We start from the raw sequence: 23,959 nt of genomic DNA on the forward strand, positions 1-23,959 counted from the left end.
GCTGCAAATGAGTTGCCTGGTCTCTTTCTCTAGGCCCCCCTCCTCTAGGTCGCCAGGTCCCCCTGGCAGGGGACGAGGGACCCCCGCTGGGCAGTCTGCCATCATCATGCCACTCCCGAATGTCTTTGGTTGCAAAGCCGTTTTTGGACTTCCAACAGCTGTGGCCGCTTTGGGGTGTGTCACTGGAGAGGAGATGCGCCTCATGCTTATGGTTCAACAGAGGGAAGATGGTTCTTAATAATTGTGAATCGTACTCGTATTGTGCCTACCGTCTAGGCTACTGCTATTTATATCCACGACAGGGTCACTAAGTGACGTCACTAATGGCGTCACTAAGGAGAGACAGTCAAGCGGATGTGATTGGATGAACGTTTGACGATAGGCCAATCAGATGCATGACTCTCTGAAGCACGTTTTTACCCGGACAGTCTAGTTTGAGGGACCCGGGACCGCCAGGGACGAGTAACGTATTTCCGCTCTTTTTGAACGTTTTTCAATTTCCCTCTATCATCATAAAACACGTACAGTCTTTCTCGATGCCCTGTTTGTCTGTCCTCATACAAGTCAACACGTCGACCCGCTTCCTCTGTCAAGAGGTCAACAGGTGAGCAGCCTTGGCGAACACAGAGACATGAGAAGCTATAATCTAACGCTACCTATTAGACATTAATGGGTTTTGTTGTGTGTCTGAAAAAAGAAAATCTGTTAGTGAAAAGTTAGAAAAATCAGATCCCTATATCTCTTTTCAATATTAAACACCATTGGAGTTCCTGTTTGCCTTCTCCACTGAAATGTGCTGAAATGTGCCTGCCTGTAGTAGCAATAGTATTAGACTTGAGTTTATTTCTAACTGAAAAATGTCATAAATTTACAGATGTCAAACAAACGGCAGATGAGGAAGAGGGAGAGGAAGACGAGTCACTGGACCGCGGAGGCCATGAGGTGCAAGCAGGCAGGCAGCCCGGCGGTTTGGGGTCCCGAAGTCCAGCCTGAGTGACTGAGTCAGTGGAAAGGTGGCCTCTGAGTGTCCCTGGTCGGGGGCCACTTCCCTGCAGATGAGCGTGGAGTATTGTCTGTACTCTGTCAGTCATGGGTTTCCATTTAGGAAGCCTCAGATCCTGGCCCACGCTCTGGCTATCTACAACAAGCGCCACCCGGAACAGAACAGCCGAAGACTGCACTTAGCCAGACGTGGTTCATCAACTTCCAGGAGCGGCAGAAGGAACACTTCAGTGCCCGGACCCCAGACAGACATCATCGACCGTGGGAGGGTCGCAGCCTCTGGCCAGAAGCATGGGCCAGAAGGGACAGAGAGCAGCAGGCCGAAGACACCTGCCCGACAACCACTCCCTCTGCCCCAGCATGTTCCTCGGTGCTGCTCCAGCCACCAGCTCCGGCCTTCCCATCGTCGGTCCCTCGACCCCCTTTTGTGCCCCCCACGGTCCGCGGCTACCCTCTGGAGAGTTCGGAGCGATTGGTGTTGTGGGTCCAGTGTGCCAGGTGGTACCATGGCATTTGTATCGGCTGGGACTGGAGTATGTGTGTTTTTGGTGCATTGAGAATAAATTTTAGTTGGGGGTTTTATTTCTTTTTTATGTGTATATATATATATATGTATACATATATATATATATATATATATATATATATATATATTTCTTTTTTATAAATAAAATAAAGACATTTTCCGTCATTTCCTATAGTCATCTGTCTTTGATTCAGACAATTACCATTTTAGTCATAAACATTGTCTATAGTCCTGCCATAAATGATCTTGTGCGGATTACTAGCAATATGCATAGTACCGGTATGTATGAGTGTATAATTGCATCAGCTGGTATTTTGTGAGTGTGAGTAGTCAGTGTCAGGAAAAGGAGACAGTGGAGCATGTCCTGATTGATTTCATTACTCAATATAATGCACAGAATCCCAATCTAAACGAATGCGAGGTGCTCTTGAACTACATTAATTTGATCCAGAGGAAAAAGCAGCAGCTTTCTTAAGGCACTCTCACACAGAGTCGAGGATTTAAAGGTAAAAAGCCTTTATTTTGCTAGGGCATGTCAAAAGTTAAAATCATCAACACTGACCGATTTCGACCATGCAGGGTCTTCTTCAGGGCATGTTAGGAAAGATCATGAGTGGAATGCAGTGATTTCCTATATAAGCAATTAGCCAATTAGTGGCCAGGTGAAGACAAGTCAAGATTACATTAGCATAATCACAATAAATCACAAATAGAAAGTTATCAATCATATAATCCACTGGTATGAAAATAGAACATCACAGAAAAGGTCTAAAATCAATTTCCTCATTGAGGCCAGGATACACACAAGCATTTAGCTTGAAAATCCAATAGGTCTCTCTCTATAGTAATTTGTTAAGGCAGTCACCACCCCTATTCGACTGCTCCACAAACTCAATACCTTCTAATTTAGTTTCAGTAGACTATCATTATCATTGTGAGAAGTGTGAAAATGGCGTGCCATAGGGCAATCATTATTGTTGGTTCTTATGTCATATTTGTGTTCCAGGGCTCGCCTGTACCAGAAAAAAGTGGGAGATTGGAAAATGTCCTCAAGGGAGGGCTCACTCCTCAGGATATCCCAATTTGATCAAATAATCTGTTGAGCCCGCTTGCTATATAACGTGTATCAAAATATATACCCGATGTCTCTTTCTCTTTGCAAATTCTAAGCCAACTTTTGAAAAGTCAACAATCTTAAAAATTTGAATCGGGTGCGTTTCCGTTAATGGCGGCTAAGCGAATAAGTAGCCTAGGTTGTGTGTGGGCCGGGGGCTGAGACAAGATCATAGATGGAGAGAGAGAGAGATGGCTTTGCAATGGATACTTGCCATAGGAGAGGGTTAGGGTTATACCAAGTACGTTCCAGCTACTTAACGATTGCGAATGGTCATGGAAATTATATTCTAAGTCCTGGAAAAGTTTTGGAATTTTGTCTGTGAAAAAGTGTGGGAACCCTGTACATCCTATGTTCTTGTTCTTTTAGTTTATATCCTATGTCCATTGTAGTTCAAATGGAGAACTGTATTTATTCTTATTTCCAACATTTAAATGCATGAATGCTGTTAAATAAACCCTTTGTTGAGTGAGAAGATTCCCTGGATTTCTTCCTGCATCCTAATCATCATCATAGTCAACCTTCCCTGAACCTCCTATTTTACACATCATTTCTATTCCCTCTATTCGATGGAATGTGGCCGGTTAGTATGCTTCTCCACTGAAGCCTTGTCCTGGTTCCAACATGTGTAAGGAAACTCCACCGAAGAGGCAGCGCCCACTTCGCCCTGGAGGACCAACACAAACAAGAATGTTGATGTAGATGTAGACCGGCTTTGAAATTTAAATCAGGTGTGATCAAATACATGTTAACTCAAGAATATAGAAAATTAAATTGAAATGTTGCAATACAATGTAAGCTATACCTTCATGTTCAGCGCTATCAGTCCAATCTCAAAGCAGCTATCTGGGCTGGTCCTCCTGGTGATGTCATCCAGGACGGCCTGACAGGCGTCGCGGGGAGATGAGCCCTTGGAGACGAGAAGCAAACATTTAGGACAGGCGATGGACAAGCCAATTACATTGAATGGAAGCATGTTCATATGCTTGTCTGGATACATTTCCCTTTACGTTCCTGTCATTTCTGATCATGTGAACATATTATTAATAGTGTATGCCTGGCATTATTATCCTGGGTTTATTGTTTATTGTGGATCCCCATTAGTCTGCACCAAGGTGAGACTACTCTTCCTGGGGTCCAAAGTGGGTGGTTTTAGTGCCCCATGGTCTAAATACAGTTTTAGAGGCTTATCCATCCTGACAATTTAGGACAAAAGTCTGGGTGAAAGGCATCAATATTTGTATTTTATTTTTTCTTCATATTTTGTCGTGAAAAATACCAAGACCAAAATACAAGCTATCGATAAGTTTCAATCCAAAAATATCGGCGTCGGCATCTTCCAACTGAGCTAGTGATGCACAACTGCTTCAAACCTGCAATGTTAAAATTATATCTGTACTCATTTATTGGCTGTAGAGAATCATTTAATCTACTGTAATTTACAGGTCAAATTACAATGGGTTGTATGGAAATATCCAGTTACAAGACACAGCAGTTAAGTGTCAGATTACTAAGTGGCGTGTTCATTAAATAAGTTCACCCCAAAATGAAAATTCATTCCTCATCTAATCAGCCCCATGCCGATGGAAGGATGGGTGAAGCTTTAGTCCACAAAAACTCCATCATGCTCGTCTGGCGTAATCCAAGTCTCCAGAAGCCCCAAGATTCCAAGTTGACTTGAAAGACACAATTTACACCCTGTTTTTAGCTGAAATCTTCACTGTAGCACAGCAGGCTACAGTCCCCACTTCTTCCTTCCTTCCTACGGGTACGTTTGAAAGTTGCTCACTATTCACGTCAATTGTTTAGGAGAATGCTGCAACAGTGTTTTGCTGCGAAACACCAGGACTGTTTTGTGGACTAAAAAACTTCACCTGTCCTTCCATTGGCATGGAGGTGAGTTGAGTTTTCATTTTTGGGTGAACTTATCCTGGATTTTTTTTACCTGTTTCATAAGCTGGACAACATGAAAGCTGGGGCAGTAGCACATGATCTTGTCCCCATCACCTGTGGCTGAACACAGGAGAGACTAGAAGACACTATCGACTGATCGTCCAAACTGATATTACTACTATATTACAACATAAAGATGTGTTTGTCTGATCCTATCTCATCTCATACTGATATTTTGTTTTGTTTTGAAAAGTACATGTAAAAGCTTTCATGAACTGGAGGTTGAATCACTATTGTTATCCCAATGGTAGCAAATCAGTTATTCATTTATATGAAAATACCATGGGTTATTACATTAATATTGCATAGAAGGAAAAGCATCATAGAATTCACATACCTGCAGCAGCCCCCACCTGAGAAAAATGTATACTGAATTTATAATTACTTAATGAAATTGTTTTGTTATCTTAGAGCAGTAATACTTCACAGTTGTTTATACATAGTTTATGATGGGTGAGCTGCGTCAGTCACCCCCACACTTCATCAAATGCAAAACGTGGAGGAACAAACAATGTTAGCATAGCTGCTGAAAGGGCAGAGTTTGGAGTTGGACTTGCCATGTTCTCGGCATATAAGCCGCAGCCAGGGAGGGGTGAGTCTCCTACCCTTCCTGGGGATTTGAAGGGTTTTCCAGAGGTGGACACACCTGCAAGATAGAGCAGGGACATCAGATGGGTTCACTTCACTGGCTGAGCATCAACTGTTTGTCAATCATTTCCCAGATGTTTCTTATTATTGATACAGATGTTAGTTACACAGTCGTATAGAACAATCCCACACACACACACACACACACCCACTCCATACCCTGGAGGTGGTTCGGCAGAGCACCTTCAGTCACAGGCTGATCCCACCGAGGTGCAGGAGTGAACACTACTAGCTCATGCTAGCTGCTATCAGGCTGTTTAATGTGCAGAAATAGGTGGTGTATGTACAGTATAATACTGTATGCTGTGTATACATGTTCTTTGAGTTATGTATATATGTATATATATATATATATATACAGTATGTGTGTGTGTATATATATATATATATATATATATATATATATATATATATATATATATATATATATATATATATATACACACACACCTATACACCACAATGCTACATGGAAAAAAGAGATATGATCAACATCTGAAATGGGAATGACAATACAAGGAAGGAACTCAAACCCAACTGACTCACCGACAGTTATGTTCCCCATGTTGTCCAGAGCGATGAGGCCTTGAAAGAGACCAGACACAAAATTTTCACTTCTACTTTTCAGAGCAGTTGCATAAAAAGTATGATTACAGCATAAATCGGTCAAATGTTCAAACAGATTAAGATATGATTGAGATACTCTTACAAAAACAAATAAAACGACTCCCACAGCATATGAGGAAAGAAAAACACGAAAACTTCCAAATTAGTGCCAGAGGGAGAAAGGCCATGGCATGGATTCTCTCGGTGAAAGAGAGATGAGACAATTTGGTTCCTTAAGGTTGCATGGACCATGATGGATTAGGGTTCCCTGACTATTAAAACTGTTATTGCACCAGGACCAGCACCCCCCATTAAGATACAGTACATGAAGTTCATGCAAACCCTTACCAAGTGTGTCATGACCAGTGACTCTCTGCTGCTTTTCAACATATTCCTGTAAGTGGGAAGGATAAGCATATGGTCATTGACTTTAGAGAGGCACCATCAAGCTGACAGTCACTAGAGGTGTTGAGAAACCCAGTTGGTGGAATACAACTACTTGGGTACTGCTTGACAAGAAATTCAGGTCCAGATTCATTTCAGGTTTACACAGGCAAGAGCACACCAGGGAGCCATGATATTCAATAAGCCACTGGTATAAAAAAAAACAGCATGTTTTGTGGCTGCATTGCATTGTGGTCTATAGCTATGATCCGGTGAAACAGTATGGCTGGTAGGTACCTGGTAAGCCTGTGTGGAGTGTGCAGTCAGCAGGCTGTCGTTGGGCTCTATGGTGAAGCCTTGCTCCTTGGCGAAGGCCAGCGCTCCCTCTCCGACCAGCAGACTGTGAGGGCTCCTATCCATCACCCTGCGAGCGACACACACCGGAGAGCCCACCCTGGACACACAAGCAGGATCACACACCCGTGCATGTAGTGATGTACCGGTACACACGTGTGTAGAATCAGATCCGGTTTTAATGGGCATGCTGAAATTGAACATAACTACACAAAAAAAATATATATATATCTATAAATGTGAAAAATTTGAAATGTAGGCAACAGGTCACTTGTAGGAGTAGTATATAAGAAACAGTGGTATACAGTGAGTGCCATATAAATTGGATAAGAAAGTGTAAATATGTCTTTTCTGGACAGTATGTACATGGTTCGGTTCACTGTTGGAACCTGAAGACCTATGGAAGTCAGTAATGTGCGGGGGCGGGGGGGGGGGGGGGGGGGGTATAATATATATACATTTGGATAATATTTCAAAATTCCAATAGTTTCTGAGTATTTTGGACAATCCAACGAGAAAAAAGGTGATACATAAGTTGGAATAATAGAGTATACAAAAACTGACTCCAGGGTCAGTAGGTGCAGGTGCTTGATACCAGCAATGTATTCCAGTGTCTATGTACAGTATAATATCCTGCATGTCGACATACTGCACACTCAACAGAGCGATGTACAGCCCTCTCTCACCCTCGCAGTGCTGCCACAGCCCCGCCCTCTCTCACCCTCGCAGTGCTGCCACAGCCCCGCCCTCTCTCACCCTCGCAGTGCTGCCACAGCCCCGAACCTCCCTGCTCTGCCCTCCATGATGGCAGCGTCACACTCAAGCACTCCTCCACTGTTGGGGAAGCCTCCTCTGCCCACTAGGTGGTGCCCAGTCTCTGGGTCGTTCTCCACCTCTTAAAGACACACACAAGAGTATATAATTGACTTCATTACAGGATGATCTTGTTTAGGTCATTCTAGGCTGAAAGCTAAGGGGGAATTGATGTTTCACATTTACTTCCAATCTGATACCAACCTGCCATGGCTTCATCCACTGCATCAGTGGCATGGCGTCCAGCACTGATGAGGTGGCGCAGTCTGTCTACAGCAGGCTCGGAGAAGGCCCATGTCCCTACTGCTGCCATGCTTACTCCCTGGAACCTAACCGAAAACAAAATGGAGAAAATTAATATTATAGTTTGTTTTGGACATCCTATTTTCTATAGGAAGAAAAAGATTCTGTGGAATCATCAGTCAGTATATAAATGGGAGCTGTCTGTTTCTCTCTCTGTCCCACTGATGACATCATTAGCGATGTCATAAATTCACTCACACACAAGGCTATAGTTCAGTGATGTCACTGATGTCACTGATGTCATACATAGGCAGTGTGACATCATTGGGACATCACTGATGATGTCAGACTGAGGGAGAGGGACAAGGGAGAAGGGGAGAGACTGAGGGAGAGAGAGAGACTGAGGGAGAGAAAGAGGGAGACAAGAGCGACTGAGGGAGAGAGGAGAGGGGGACAGAGACTGAGGGAGAGACTGAGGGAGAGAGAGGGAGACATTGTGCGATTGCCAATAGGGCAGGCGAGGCCACGCAACAGCCGAGCTGCGGGCGAGGCCACGCAGCGGGCGAGCTGCGTATGCCTAGGAATCGAGCACGCGAGATGCCTAGTGCAGTGGTTCTCAAATGGGGGTCCGTGGACTTTGCCAGGGGGTCCGCGAAAAGTTTTCAAGTAATTTTTTTTTTTTTTTTAATTAAAAAGAAAATGCTACATGTTACTTATTCCTTTTCAAACTACTTCCTACATGGTGCTAGTCTATCAAAATATCTTGGCTGTCATTGATTGTGTTGCATAGTGGTTTTCTGTACTGTTGACAAATTGTGATATTGTAAGTCGCTTTGGACAAAACAAAAGCATCTGCTAAATGACGTAATGTAAATGTAATGTAATAAAAAAAAAAAAATTTTTTTTTTTTGCAAAATCTTCATAGTTCAACGAAAATAGTTTATGCTTTAAATCTAAAATGGTTCATGAATTACATTCTAATAACAAACCTATCAAATTAAAAGTCAAGCACGTTACCGTGGAAACAATTAACACGTTAACTGCCAGCGACGTATGCATACGTCAAAAAAAATCCAGCGCTTCACTGCCAAGGACGTATGGATACGTCAAAAAAATCGTTTTTTTTTTTTTGACGGTGGGGCGTTGATCAATCCCTTTTACGTCTCCTGTACAATTATTGGAGGTATTGAATGTGTATAATCTATTTTACCGACCCACTAAGTGTTGACAGTGCTCCCCCAGACGAGCGAAATCAAAGAAAAAGGGAGCAAGCCATTCCAAGGAAATGGCGAGGCGATTTTACAGTATTACATTCTCATGAAAATGGTTGGGGGAAAACGCTCTCGTTTTCACGCTGATTGCTGGCGATGCGGGATTGCAAATTTACATAATACATTACAGGTGGAACACACTTTGAAACACGCAGCATAAATATGACCAGAATCGCAAAAGCTTCTCTCAACCAAAACTCCCAAGAAGCGAGCGAGTCCATGCCGACTTCCTCAAACAGCAGCCTGCAGACAGGCACAGGAGAGCAGCAAAAGCACTGAGACTGTGACGGCCGCTGCACCCAAGAAGAGGGAGGAGTTGAGGCAACTCTGCCTCTCGCTCTCTCCCTCTCTCTCTCTCTCTCTCTCTCTCTCTCCCTCCCTCCCTCTCTCTCTCTCTCTCTCCCTCTCCCCCTCTCACTAGGATTAAACCTAGTGCGTCTCCCTCCCGAGAGGGAGGGAGAGAGAGAGAGAGGGAGGGAGAGCGAGAGGGAGGGAGAGAGAGAGAGAGAGAGAGAGAGAGGGAGGGAGAGCGAGGGGAAGGGAGAGAGAGAGAGAGAGAGAGAGCGAGAGGGGGAGGGAGAGAGAGAGAGAGAGAGAGCCAAAAATGAATGGTTAAAGTGACAGCTCTATCGAATTTCACAAAAAGCCGTTTATCTCTGAATATTTGTTCTGATGCTAAAACCATGCTGTATTCAACTGATAATGCTTACATAACTACTAACTCTACAAACTAACTCTTTTAGACAGAGAAAGTACACATTCTATTAGTACTTTTGAGATATTGTATGTTCACAAACTCCAAGCAGAAAATAATCCTCGGCGCTTGTAAAATGAGCCACAATCCTCAAAAAAACGGCTTGGCAGAAGCTACCTACAGCAAGAAAAAAACGGCTGGCAGTCAATGTGTTAAGCTTAGCCCAAAATCACAAATCAGAATGAGGGGGTCCCCGGTATATTTTCTATCTTGTAAGGGGTCCTTGGCTGAAAAATATTTGAGAACCTCTGGCCTAGTGTACCAATAAACCATCTAATTCCTGTCTTTTCCAGCATTTCTCAGTCTTGTCAAGAACAGACTGTTTTTTAATTGTTGCCCCAGGTTCTTTACGGCTCATTAATATTAACGACCCTCTGCTCTGATTGGCTAACCGTTTTGCCAGACAAATGCAACACACCACGCCCGACCAGGAGGGAGGCGCTGTTTGATTCAGTAATAATTCATGGTAAACCTTCTTGTTAATCTTCATCCTTATTCTCCCCGCTAAAAGCAGGATGATTATTCTAGAGCAACTACTTTTACACAATGTCATGGAGAGTGAAAAAGGTGACAGATACCAGGGCAGACATAAAACCACCCAGAAATCTTCCTATTTTGGGAGGAAAATGGTGACTGTCACCTAAAGGTGACTAGTTTGCATCCCTGCAATGAGGTTTGTTGACACCAGGTATGGCTCAAATCAAATACATTTTTCATTTTTTCAGTTCAGTTTCTGACAAGATTAGTCTGGTATCCAGCCCCTATGAATCACCGTTTTCAGCACTCTGAATTCGCATAGGGGCTGGATACCAGGCTATGACAAGATAGAAATGACCAAGAAATACACGGACCTTGGTAATAAAGCAAAACGTGTTATCGCAAAGTCTCGTAATTACCTCCCAAGTATATCAATATCTCATTGTGTATTTTATATGGGCTAGTAATACTGAGTTAGTAATGCATGTACTGTATCAGTAAATGAAAATTTTGTGAATGCAATGTGTGGATAAGAAAATGATAAGATGTATACTATATGCAATAGCAAAACATTTTATTAGAGTAAATTTATAAATGATTAAAAACAAATGTCACATGAATGCTATAATACAATATGACAGATTGATAAAACTGCCCTATAACCACACTTTGCTCTGCCCTTCCAAGTGTACAAGCGGCAACCTCCATCTTGGAAGATGAAGCGGCAAAAATGGCAGTTCCTTCAATGGCCACTTAAGGCTAGCGCCAAAAGGGAGTCACTCCCCATCGGGTTGCCTGTCCAGTTATCATGCAGCTCACCGATCACAGACCAATAGCAGGCGGTGCTGCGGCTCTGGCTAGCTACAAAAAAATAAGAAAAAAAGTGACAGCCAAACTGACAATGTCCATATTTTTATACAGTCTATGATTCAAAGAGGGAATTCTCCTGATGTGACAGGCAGCCATGTTGGATTTAGAGAAGGACTTCAATGACTTGATCCATTAGAGGTCTGTCGTACTGGGAGGAGAGAGTCTCTGGAGTGTGAATCTTCTGAACCTCCTCCATGTAGGGCGCGGGGTCATGGAACACCTCTTTAAACAGGATTTCCATCAGATCCTTGATGTAACCTGAAAAGCAGGATTTCACCAGCGTTACTAAACTGTAAATATGTATTTTTTTTTTAACACATTCACTGCCAGACGTTTTTTTTTTTACTGTAGTTAGCTTCTGCCAGAGGGGTTTTTTGAGGATTCTGGCTCATCTTTCAAGACCCGAGGATTCTTTTCTGCTAAGATTTTGTGAACACACAATATCTCAAAAGAACTAATAGAATGTGTGCTTTCTCTGTCTAAAAGAGTTAGTTTGTAGAGTTAGTAGTTATGTAAGCATTAGCAGTTGAATACAGCATGGTTTCAGCGTCAGAAAAATTATTCAGAGATAAAGGGCTTTTTGTGAAATTCGATAGAACAGTCACTTTAACCATTCATTTTTGGCATCAGTAAGACGTCAGACATCTAAACAATAGTTTTGAACAGTAATTTCCTCCATAACAGCAGGAAACCCCCCTCTGCTTCCAACTCCTCCCTCCGTGGGCATTCTTCTTGGCTGCAGCGGCCGTCACAAGCTTGTCACCAGTCTCACTGCTTTGCTGCTGCTGCTGCCTGTCTGCGCGGCCGCTGTTTGAGGAAGTCTGGATGGACTCGCTCGCTTCTTGGAGTTTTGGTTGAGAGAAGCTTTTGCGATTCTGGTCATATTTATGCTGCGTGTTTCAAAGTGTGTTCCACCTGTAATCTATTATGCAAATTTGCAATCCCGCATCGCCAGCAATCAGCGTGAAAACGAAAGCGTTTTCCCCCATCCATTTTCATGAGAATGGCTGCTTTTTGCTTGCCTTCCTCTAGTCAGGAGAGCACTGTCGCCACTTAGTGGCTCGGTGGAATGGGTTGTAAACGTTCGGTGGCTCCAATAATTATATAAGAGATGTAAAAGGGTTAGATGCACATCCCACGGTCAAAAAAAAAATAATCTTTTTTTTGACGTATTAATACGTCATTGGCAGTCAACCGTTGGATTATTTTTGACGTATTAATACGTCATTGGCAGTGAACGTGTTAATATTGAGAAGCATACATCTGGTCATAACTCACAGTATGTTGGTTCCGTTTTCCCTGGCTCTGCAGTGCATTCGTCCTGTATGGCTGTACGGCAGACAGGCTCTCCAGCAGATGCTGTTGCTTGTGGGCAGTCAGAGTTTTCATTGAAATGCATGGCCGACAGGTACAACCTAAAATAAATGAAAAACGACACTAATTAGTATTCACAAGATGGATAGACCTCAGTTTTGCAAATATATTTTGCATACATTATAAAATCCTTCCTAAACTTTTGGCCAGGTGGCTTTCACAGCTTTAACAATTTATTGTTTCTCAATATCCTGTATGTACATACACATAAGGGAGCATGGTTTGTGTTTATATATACATATATAAACATATTATATATATATATATATATATATATATATATATATATATAGGAGAGGAGAGAATAGAGGGGGAGGGCTGATTAGAAGCACCCAGCACACTTTAGATTGCGTGTGTGTGTGTGTGTGTGTGTGTGTGTGTGTGTGTGTGTGTGTGTCAGCAAGGTCAGCCACGCCCACGTGTGATATGACCTGTTGCTGTGGGGCAGAGGGTGAAATCTGCTTCTACGTACAGTATGTACCAATGCCGCGACAGATAAGCTGTCTGTCTGTAGTGTCTGCCTATTGCCTGCATGTGTGATATGCCAAGTCTAATAACTCATATACCATTAATTGTGTGAATGTAATTATAGCTTTATTGAATATGTAATGACTTAAATTCTATAACACACGGTGAGCACATACAGTACCTGCACAGCATTCCATCAAAAGGCAAGACTGCATTCTTGGTTACGAAGCGTGGGATCACGCTGTGAAAATGCTCTAGAGAAGAAGTCTGGTGGTGTGGGCTCAGCTTCTCCACATCTCTGAGGACCTTGTTGCTGGCCAGGACCTTCTCAACTTTGTAGAGTGCCTTCGAACCTGGAATAAGCAGTTGTTGAAATGGAGATAACAGTTAGGAGGCAGGAGAAATACCTCACACTGAAATATTATGAGGCTACAGTTTTGTTAGAGCAACAGAACAGAGTACACACATGGTTGGAACCACTTGCTGGAGTTTGTAGATCGTAACCTAACCGGTCGCCGCGGGCGGTCCAGATGTTCACACTTTGGGAAGATGGGGTCATCGTGTGTGTGGATGTCTTGAATGTGGTTGATCAGTGACTTCCACTTTGCAACTATCTCTGGTCCTGATGTAGAAGAGGTTACACTCCAGTAGATGTGGCTCTGGATGCTACCTTGCCACTTTCCCACCAACTGACAGTCTTTCTGTCTGGCGATTTTGTCCAACTTCTTAGACAACCCTGATAAAAACGTACAGTTCGATGAAGTGAAAATGAAACAAATTTAAACATGAAAACTTCAACATAACATAAGAAATTGTTTTGAATCACAAATTAAAAAGACAATCGTTACCTTTCTCCAGATGCCAGACATCATAGAAATGACTGATGTTACGCTCCATCAGAAATTTCTGCACATGCGGGCGACGGTCAGTGACAATGTAGTCCAAGGTCAGACCACTTGCCTCCAGAAGTTCCAGGCATCTTTTCAGACCCTCCAGCTCCATGTGGTGTCTATCTCCCACCTCAGTCCTCTGATAGTGGAGAGGAAAAAGACAAATGTAAAGAACTTATAAATGTGCTTACAAATGTAGTTACATCATGTATTACAATTTCAAGCACTTTTTTCAAAACTTGAAAACACATTAAAATTAAGCACAGCACCCGTAGAAACCCTGTGTATTCCATAAGCAAAAAGGAGACATAATGCTAAAGTATAATTTGTGTGTAGTTTCTCATTAACCTCTACCAGTTGGATGTCGATGATGGTGTTGCTGTCAAGGTGCATCAAAGTGTAGCTGCCAAACTTGGCAGAGTCGTCTGGGGACAGTAATAAGCCGCAATTAAAATGACTTCACTTAGATTAAGTCCAATATTTTTTATTTTCTGTCTCAAGGTCCATTCAAAGCTGCATCTTTTTTCTATGGTGTCATGCACCAAAAACACTCTCAATCCATTTTGACACATTCATATTCCAGAATCTGAGCCCTACCAAACAGGCTGTTTCTGGTGCCGTGTCTTTAAAGGGATAGTTTGGTTTGTTTGAAGTGGGGTCCTATCAGCTAGTTGCATACACTAACTGAAATAGGTACAGTGTTCTGGACGCTGAGCGCACCATCTATCGAGACCCAGCACTCTGAAGCAACAGCCTCCACAGCTCTGTCTCTCTAATACAGGGGGCCAAGAACTAAAATGTAATTTAGCCACCTAAAACAACACCCACCTAAACAAATCAATATTATCAGTGTACATGCACGCTCTATTTTGACCATTTTCAGCGCTTTACTTTACCGTCAAACAGCAGTCTCATTCGGTACTATTTCCTCCCAACCGTAGAACTACCGTATTCCAAAAACACTGACTTACTTTAGAGACAACAAGTCACCTGGGCTCTCTGGTCTGGGACGTTTTCCCCAATTTATCCTGGGAATGGTGAAAAAGGTCTGCAGGACACCCCGGCATGTAGGCAGCATATTATGGCAGTTCTCTTTCTGCCTGTTCACTCTTCTGTATATTACTCTCTCTGGTTCATAATTGTATCCTCTTGTCACCAAGGTGAATAGCATATCGTCCTCGCTATCAAAATCACTCATATTTTCGTTTGTGTATTCTATTTGTTGTCTTCACTAACAAGCCGGGAGAAATAACCCAAAATAACAGCTGATCTGCGGAGTAATCCAGCGCCGCCGCGGCTCTGTGCAGGCGTTTAGCGGAGGAATACGGTAGTTGTACGGTTGGGAGAAAAAGCAGTGCCGAATGAGACGGCTGTTTGGCGGAAAAGTAAAGCGCTGAAAATTGTCAAAATAGAGCGTACATGTACACAGATATCGATTTGTTTAGGTGTGCGTTGTTTTAGGTGGCTAAATTACATTTTAGTTCTTGGCCCCGTGTAGTAGAGAGACAGAGCTGTGGAGGCTGTTGCTCTGAGTGCTGGGTCTCGATAGATGGTGCGCTCAGCGTCCAGAACACTGTACCTATTTCAGTTAGTGTATGCAACTAGCTGATAGGACCCCACTTCAAACAAACCAAACTATCCCTTTAAGGCTCATTAATATTAACAACCCTCTGTTCTAATTGGCTAACCATTTCAAGAGTCAAGCTTGAGACATGTGGCAGCTACTGGTAGGGACAACTCTCTGATAATAAACAATGACAACCTCACTCTCAACCACTTTGATGATAATAATAATAATAAAAACTTTGTTAGTCTATTATTTCTTACAAAAATGATAATGAGCGAACCTTTGTGACACCACAAAGTTACAGAAGTCCAAATGGCTCATTTAGAGGCTCGCTTTTCCAATATGGATTGTGTGGATTTAGTTGGCGACCGTGCAGTTTGAAATTTTTTTACCATGTTTAGATGCCACATCCAACTCCTTTATAATGACAGAGACAAGACAAGGCCTGTTTTTGTTTACCATATATGGGATAATGTGCGCACATTCAAACATTATTGTTCATGACAGCTAATGATAAAAGAATGATACATGTTTCGCAAACAACATTAAAAAGGTTGTGGTATCCCCCATGGGGATAAATAAAGGATAACCGTTTTTACCTGGTTTGTGTACTCTCATTTCACCACCAACTACGAGCTTGTCTTCCTGGCTTAGCTGGTGCAAGAGATTCTTCTGCCCGTTCTTCCATTTATGGATGATGGTGGGTTCCAGGTACATCCGGGCGTGCCTTCTAAAGGTGTTGTACTGGAATATCTTGACCTGCATTGCCTTGCATATCTAATATCAAAGAATGAGTACAGAGTTGGTTTTAATATATGTCTCACTCACTTTTTTATTTATTTATTATTGCAATGAATTCCGCTACCATTATGAATTTCTCCATACCTTTTCCAGCTGGAAGAAGGATGCACCACTGAAGTAAATGGCTGCTGACAGCTGAAGGTTGCCAACAGGGGTGCTTCCAACAATGGGCTGGCTCTTCCATTGTCTGAAATAACGACAATGGCGGCAGAATTGATCTACCGCCAAGAAAGTCCCGCGTCTTCGTGGACGGACATCACAGACACGTTCACACTGAGGGCAGGTCTGAAAAAGCTCCAGGAGGCACTTTTCAAAAACGATATATTTCGGTTCCTCATAGGTGGACCTTGATGTAGGCCTGCTTTCAGAAAAACATAGAATAAAAAGGAGATAAAGTCATTTTTTTGTCATATCAGGAAAACTCAGAAGTTCTAGGGATGCACGATATTGGATTTTTTGCAGACATTCGATATTTTTCAACTCTTTTGGCCGATTGCCGATGCACACATTTTTTTCCACCTAATTTCAGAGAACATCAAGTCTCTCCTGTAGTGGAATTTAGCTGCTGCAATATTTATTTTTTCCTTGCTGCACAAATTAGCGAAGCCATCCAAACGGTTGTGGTAACCAGAAAAGAAAGAAAGAAAGAAAGAAAGAAAGAAAGAAAGAAAGAAAGAAAGAAAGAAAGAAAGAAAGAAAGAAAGAAAAATGTGATGTTATAAATAATTGGTTCATAAAATAAACATTTCAAATGCATTTATTCCTCTTGTAGTCTATTCTTTATAGCTTCTATAGTCGATCTTGTCATTAAGAGGTAACTTTGCAGCACAAATATTTAATTGGTCGCCAATGGTCGGCATTTGACAGGCATGTCATTCTCGGCAAGATCCCATTCATTATTGAAACACAGACCAACATGCACGGCCCTATTTGTATTTGTGGCATTGACATTGGTGGCAGCGGTGGTCTTCTCCGAGCCGCTGTTTGTGTTTATTTGTGTAGTAGAGCCATTATCCGCTGTTTTGTTAGCTTAGCTACCCCAATATAGCTAGCTGGCTAACCTCTCGCAGAGCTTCAGATACTGTTTCCAACTACATTGTGTGGAGATCAGGTAGCCTACACTTTTAAACCCGACATGGAGATATTCGACAGACACTCGCCCGGCGACGGGAGCGTATGGTGTTGAGCATGTGTTGTGTCACAATAAATGTGGAAGCAATTGCTGGTGGACATGCTACAACCTCTCTCGGCTCATTTATTGTTTTGTCCCTAAGTTACTCAGTTAGGCGAACCCTGGTAGAGCTGCAACCATTCATTGATTAGTGAGTCGATCGACAGAAAATTAATCGACAACTATTTTGATAATCGATTACCGGTAATCATTTTGAGTAATTCTTTTAAGGATTTTTTTTTTAATTCTCTGATTACAGCTTCTTAAAATGTGAAAATTTTCTGGTTTCTTTACTTCTCTATGACAGTGAACTGAATATCTTTGGGTTGTGGACAAAACAAGACATTTGAGGACATCATTTTGGGCTTTGGGAAACACTTATCGACATCTTTTACCATTTTCTGACATTTTATAGACCAAACAACTAATCGATTAATCGAGAAAATAATCAACAGATTATTGATAATGAAAATAATCATTAGTTGCAGCCCCGAAGTTACACTACTTAAACAGGCTTGGATGATGCTCTCATCAAATTTGGGCATAATTAAAGGTCATTTTTTCGGCCCGTCATATCGGCAGAAATAACATTTCCGATGCTAAGCCGACATTTCATTTTAAAGCCAATATCGGCCGATAATGATGTTGTGGCGAATCTGCCGATGTCATCGTGCATCCCTAAGAATTTAATTCAATAATAGTGATTGTCAAATGTAAATACAAATTCTGCATAGATAAAGTAACCACACTTACGGAAGGTAAGATGACTCTGTCATAGTAGTAACAGAGTCTTCGTGGTTATATGTGGAATTACAAGGCTGAGGAATCTCCGTGGGAAGACTTTGCTCCTCTTCATCCTCCTCCTCAATGTCCAGCCTAGGTCTCTTTGCTGGTCTTGAAGCTGATGTCTTAGGCGGTTTTGCAGTCGTCCAGGGGGCGGCGATGGAGCCAACCCCTGCACATTTAAAAGACATGAGGTGGGTTTCCATCCACCTGTTTTTATGCAAATTTCCAATTTGCGCATAAAAGACCTGACTGGAACCGCCAGATTGAAGAAGAAAAAAGACAGATATCTCATTAAGAAAAAATACGCTTGGGGGAGGTAGAAAAGTTGGCATATCGATAAAAGGTAAATGCAATCAAGTGCAGTGGAAACAGATTTTTTTTTTGTTAGATTATTTTTTGGGGCATTTTCCCCTTTAATTGATAGGACATTAGGCTGACAGGAAAGATGGGGAGAGAGGGGATGACATGCAGCAAAGGACCACGGCTCGGATTCGAACCCAGGTCAGCCGCGCGAAGGACCGAGCCTTAGTGGTATGCATTCTACTTCTACCAGGTGAGCCACCGAGATGCCCCCAGTGGAAACAGATTAAGCGAATATTATATTCTCGCATTTTCTTTTGATGATTTTCTGGAAATCTGGCTAAAATGTGCGCCACATTTGGATGGAAACCCAACTACTGTTGCCTGTGTGCCTAGTAAGACAACAAGCACAGTGGATTCATCTTTTAATGATTCATCATAAGAGATGATTTGACTAAAATATATGACTAAATACCATCATGGTATGTGAGTAAAATGCAAAAATAATATACAAACAAATTAAATCTGTTGTTTAGTCAATTACTTGAGTACAATGAGTACAATTGATTTATGCCCTAGATTAGCCCTAGCCAACAAACTGAACAAAGGCAATGTTACACACCTTTGCTTGTCACGTGGGACCTCGGGATACCAAGGGACAGCTGTGTGGCGACAGATGCCTGAGCTGGGGGGTCAGTTTGGGTGCCAACGTGCTTTGCAGTGGAGGTTTGTGATGTACCCTAAAGGCAAACAGAATGAATTAGTTCATGATCCTGAGTTTGTATATGGGAATTCAGACTTTTTTCCCCTCTTGGGAAAAAATCTGAGCTATAAATTGCGAATTTATTGTGTGGAGGGAATGGGCTTCCATTGATTAAGCTGCATATTAACATGAAATACTTTGCTGGTATTAGAATCTGAATAACTTTATTGATCCTGGAGGAGAAACTGAGTCATGCTACAGTTGCTCACACTCAGGTAGGTAAGAATATGAACATCGAAACATTATGAGAGGCATATGAATAGACTATAAACAATAGCGCTTATACAATAAAGTGTTATGTGCCTTCTCCTATCATCCTTATCAAGTACCATTAAATAAGTGAAATATATGAGGTACATAATATTCTCCTATACAATAGTGTGAGTGATAGTCATATTAATAATAATAAATTAAAGACAAAGAGTAAGTATACTGTACTTACGAGTTGTAGGCTTGGAGTTGGACCAGGTTGTGGGTTTGGAGTAACGTTATCGTTAGGGCCCAATAAAGTTGGAATTGCGGTATCCTTTAGAAGTAACTTATCAGCAAATCCTGCATTGTGTTGTGCCAGGTTGAGGAAGCAATGGGCACTGAAATGGACTGAACAAACACTCAAGCTCTGACTATACCTCCGTTGATCGTGGGTAAAGAGAAACTTTAGCCACTCGATTCTAATCACTGGATCCTTTGGAAGGCTATGAAGTGAAACTGTAAATCGCGTTTCCTGACAGCCAACAACTGCACAATGTCTTCTGGACATGTTTTTTGTGCTACGCTAACTTACGCTATATGATAGGGTCTGTGGTCGCTATTTACCCTCAATAATTCGCGTTTTATAAGGCTGAATGGTTGAATGTCTGTATCAAATAGACCAGTGCCACTGGTCTGTGTCACACGGTTATCGCGAAATTACAAAAAGTTCGGATGTAACATCGTCTAATGTTAACTGAGACTTTACAATAACGTTACTTCTCACCAAGTTCGCTCACGTTGGCTAGTTTAGCGTGTTTCTCCTTCTTGTTCTTGGTTGGTGTTACAAGACGAGCTGTTGTTTATGTGACACTTCCTTGTTTTGGAATTTACGCATGCGTAGTCGCCTCTGACGTTATGCTGCATTCAATTTCCATGGGAAAGACTAGATTCAAGATGTTTATCGTCACTCGATCCGGTTTAGTTGTACAAAAATAACACCCTCTGCCCTCGTGTGAAATTAGGCCGGGAGGCTCCGTAGGACACAAAATATAAGACAAGGTGCAAAAAACTTGGGGGCAATGGGTTTAGGGACTAACTGATAATTAGAAACAGTTTTATCCTTGCAAGGATATCAGTGATTTTTAATGGCTGTCATTTTACGTTGGGAATCAAGTGGCAGGGAATTATTTTGTAAATGAACGAGGAAAAGTCATAGTTAAGATATTTTTGACAACATTTGAAGGCAGCATAACAAACAAAATAGTGTTTATAGTTGAGCAGACAGGAATGTCTCTACTCCCCTCTAGTGGGTGCAGAGCAAAGTGCATGTATCTTACCCGCTATTTACTTGACGGAATGATCAGAAATAAATACTGTATAATAATCTTTATTACATAGGATATTTCTTTAGAGCTTAGCTCATTAATTCGTTTGAATTAACAGTCTAATATAATAATAATAATAATGTAATAATGGAAGTCAGTACAGAAAAAAACATTGTGCATCTCCTACTTGTGCGGCTGAGATTTCTATAGTGTAGTATTATTTTGTTTACAGCACTTCTCCATAGCTTAAAGGTTAACAGTGGAATAAAGCCATTGCATTGTGGGGGGAAATAAACCCATCAACATACATGTAGATATAACAATCTTACCATTTATTGATCAAAATATTCAGACTCCTCTCATGACAACAAGCATTAAATACTCTCTCACTTAAACAAATCATTGCCAATGTGCAAAATGTGTACTGCAACTTCACAAATATTAGTGATTGCTGTAGAGATTTTGTGATGTCTGCTTAACAAAATCCACAAAAATAAATACATTATGCTCTAAAGATAAGTACTAGATGCCAAAACTCTTCTATAAATATTCCCATGTAAGGATGTACAGTCAGAATCAACACAGTCTGCACTTTTTTCTTCGTGTTCATCTTCTGATCTGAACTCTTTTTCCACTGACTGTACACCAGACAGACAGAGAGACAGACAGAGAATCAACTAGAAGTCAATACAGCGGCCCTTCCTCTCCCAGTCTCCATAGCGGGTGGGCTCAGGACCCCGGGGACCCCCCTTCTCCTTAGTGTCCGGGTTCACATCACCAGGGAATTCTGAGAGTACAAGAAGGAGATATGATGTGATTGCATATTTATAGTATAGTTGATATGGGGAAGACCTTAACCTGAACTGATTCTAGTGAGACATTTTGATCAGATTCCACACAAGCATAATGCATGAATACATGTAGCCTATTGTTGTTGTTTTTTAAATCATCATGTTCCTGGGTTTCAATGGGAGTTTTATTGTCCCATGATGTTTCAGATGGTTACAATTTTAGGGGAAATACTGAATACTTGTGAGTTTTAGCATGAAAATGGTCAAATTTAAAGACACAATATACACTGTTGTGTCAATCCAAACATATCAGTATCGGAACCGCCTTCAAAACCCCATATTTTTGAACCATGATACAAACACCTGCAGTATACAAACATACATATGTCTTTGTTGTCAGATCACTGGTTGCAGTTTGTCACCTATGTCACAGAAAACTGTTGAACGTACTCACTTTCCAAAGCATCCTTGCTCTTCTCCTCGGTGGTGTCGAAGCGGCCCTGCGGGGTTTTAGCTTTCCTCAGCGGCTCCCGGTCCTTCGCTGCTCCGCTGGCTGAGCGGGAACATCCTGCAGCAGAAACACCACAGTAACAGTCACAACTCCTTCAATCATATGAATCATATTAAAACCATGGGTCAGTTGTAATGAGTTACAAGTGAAGTAATGCACATTAGTTTTTAGGAATGAGTACTTTTCCTGACCCTTTTTTAAAACTGTACTTCTACTCTTTACTCAAGTATATTTTTGAGCCAGTACTCTACTTTTTACTTTGCCATTTATACCTTTGTTACAACTAGTCTGCTCTAAGTGCAGGGATTGAGTGTAGGGGGGAGAGCAATGGTGGTTGTTATCTTATTTATGTTACTGGATTTAATTTATTTGTTCACAGTGGAAGCGGATAAAAGATTAAGATGTCAATTCCGTTTTGCAAGGTAATTTAATTTGTCTGTTCTGGGACAGATAGGGAATGGAGAAAGAGAAGGGTAGGAAGGGGGAGAAAGTGGGAGACTGTTCAATTGTATAGGGCAGGCTATCCTTATTTGTTTGATTACTCTACCTCTACTTCGTTAAGAAAAAGTTTGATCAGCAAGTGTTTTTCTTTCATTCTTCATTATTTTGCACTGGCCCTAAAAATATTGAAATGCAATGGTTCAGAAATATGGCTGGATCTAAACGAGCTGTTCAGTATGAAAGACAAGACAGAAAAAGACAGGGACAGCTTTGTTAACACTGCTAACATGCGGCGACATCAAAATGACAGAGTTTTGAATGGAGTTTGGCTCAGCAGCCCCAAAGTGACCCTCTGTACTCCGTAGTAGGGTCACTTCATACCGAGGCAATGCCGAGCTACTTAAACAGAGACACTGACCTACCTATAACAACAGATTCGGCGAATAAACCCCTGGATCCTACATGTTTAGCTGTGGAAGCACACAGTCGCAGAAGGTACATAATGCGTGTCGATAAAAGGCCGGAGAAACAGGACTGTCGCAAAGAACGTATTGACTGTCGACTGTCGAACAGTTGCACAATTTTGTTGTTGTTGAATTTGTCGCTCTTAAATGACGCAAACAACGTCGTCGTCGTCATCATCATCTAGCGACAATGCCCCAATTGCAATAACGTAATGCATTTTCTGCCACGAGGGGGAGACAAAACTCAAGGTTTCAGACATGAAAAAACACAGAACCATAAAATATTAGGCCAGATTATTGTATTATCAGAATTTCTATACTTATAGTTAATAAATAAATAAATAAATAAATAAATAAATAAATAAATAAATAAATAAATAAATAAATCATCTCCCTGTTCTCACATAACTTACATCAGAGGTTTTCAAAGTGGGAGGTGGGCCTCCTTAGGGAGGCTCCAAGCAGTTTCAGGGGAGGCTCAGTGAATGGAAGTGAAAAAATATTACATTTGTTATTTATTAAAAGGAGATCTCATAGAATAGCCTAAATGTGTGTGATTTGTATTTGTTCGGAAGAACAAATAAATGCCTGGCTTAGACAGACACATAATTTGGTGTAGTTTGAAATGTGTCAAACAGCAATATCAGGCTATCTTGACTCAATTGTTGAGTGTCTATGGGATCAAATAACATATGAGGAATTGAGCGAGGGGGACTCTTTTTTCCAAGCTTTGTCTGGGGGGAGCCGGGGAGGCCCACAGTCTCAGACTTTGAAAAACCCCTGATGTATAATATGAGTTACGTCAGAGATTTATTTAAAAGGGCAGTAAACTGAGTTGAGGTTTTACCATGCACTTTGTCCCATATGACTGATCCAGTAAAAACCCTCCATTTATGTTGCATGGCATTTCAAATCTGTTCTATAATTACATGCATGTTATTCCTGCAAGTCTCTACGAGAATGGATCACTCATAGCTTGTAGACTCCACAGCACATCAAGTCTCCATATATACTACTCTAATCGCATCCAGACAGCATCCTAAATGAATAGGGAATTATTTTCTGCAATATTCACAAGACATGTTGATTTATTGCGAGCA

The 23,959-nt window shown here is 41.6% G+C and overlaps 2 protein-coding genes across 5 annotated transcripts; both read right to left on the bottom strand.

The window, feature by feature from the left end:
* Nucleotides 1-2,062: 2,062 nt before the first annotated feature.
* On the bottom strand, nucleotides 2,063-20,183 carry LOC310789366 (N(4)-(Beta-N-acetylglucosaminyl)-L-asparaginase). Of its 4 annotated transcripts, XR_014553329.1 has the most exons (12): nucleotides 19,578-20,183; nucleotides 18,995-19,112; nucleotides 18,040-18,241; nucleotides 16,200-16,473; nucleotides 15,914-16,091; nucleotides 14,096-14,172; nucleotides 13,706-13,886; nucleotides 13,324-13,593; nucleotides 13,039-13,210; nucleotides 12,294-12,430; nucleotides 7,605-7,729; nucleotides 7,458-7,482 (listed from the first exon to the last, which is right to left on the bottom strand). XR_014553329.1 is itself a non-coding variant. In XM_083650999.1 (11 exons), exons 2-11 carry the CDS (start codon nucleotides 12,329-12,331, stop codon nucleotides 3,205-3,207), a joined length of 927 nt encoding a protein of 308 aa, XP_083507125.1. In that variant the 5' UTR covers nucleotides 12,332-12,430; nucleotides 13,039-13,174; the 3' UTR covers nucleotides 2,063-3,204. The 4 variants fall into 4 exon arrangements, 3 of the variants coding, with proteins under 3 accessions (XP_083507125.1, XP_083507123.1, XP_083507124.1); XM_083650999.1 differs by lacking the exons at nucleotides 13,324-13,593; nucleotides 13,706-13,886; nucleotides 14,096-14,172; ... (3 more) ...; nucleotides 18,995-19,112; nucleotides 19,578-20,183 and adding exons at nucleotides 2,063-3,309; nucleotides 3,448-3,552; nucleotides 4,588-4,671; ... (2 more) ...; nucleotides 6,198-6,243; nucleotides 6,531-6,687 and having other exon boundaries at nucleotides 7,344-7,482; nucleotides 13,039-13,174; XM_083650997.1 differs by lacking the exons at nucleotides 7,458-7,482; nucleotides 7,605-7,729 and adding an exon at nucleotides 10,703-11,273.
* Nucleotides 20,184-20,778: 595 nt separating this feature from the next.
* On the bottom strand, nucleotides 20,779-22,957 carry sdhaf4 (succinate dehydrogenase complex assembly factor 4). Its single transcript, XM_083651236.1, has 3 exons — nucleotides 22,818-22,957; nucleotides 21,898-22,011; nucleotides 20,779-21,439 (listed from the first exon to the last, which is right to left on the bottom strand). Exons 1-3 carry the CDS (start codon nucleotides 22,894-22,896, stop codon nucleotides 21,330-21,332), a joined length of 303 nt encoding a protein of 100 aa, XP_083507362.1. The 5' UTR covers nucleotides 22,897-22,957; the 3' UTR covers nucleotides 20,779-21,329.
* Between the last annotated feature and the right edge of the window lie 1,002 nt (nucleotides 22,958-23,959).

Source organism: Poromitra crassiceps, assembly GCF_964638095.1.
Source record: "Poromitra crassiceps genome assembly, chromosome: 14".
In the NCBI taxonomy this organism is placed as follows: Eukaryota; Metazoa; Chordata; class Actinopteri; order Beryciformes; family Melamphaidae; genus Poromitra; species Poromitra crassiceps.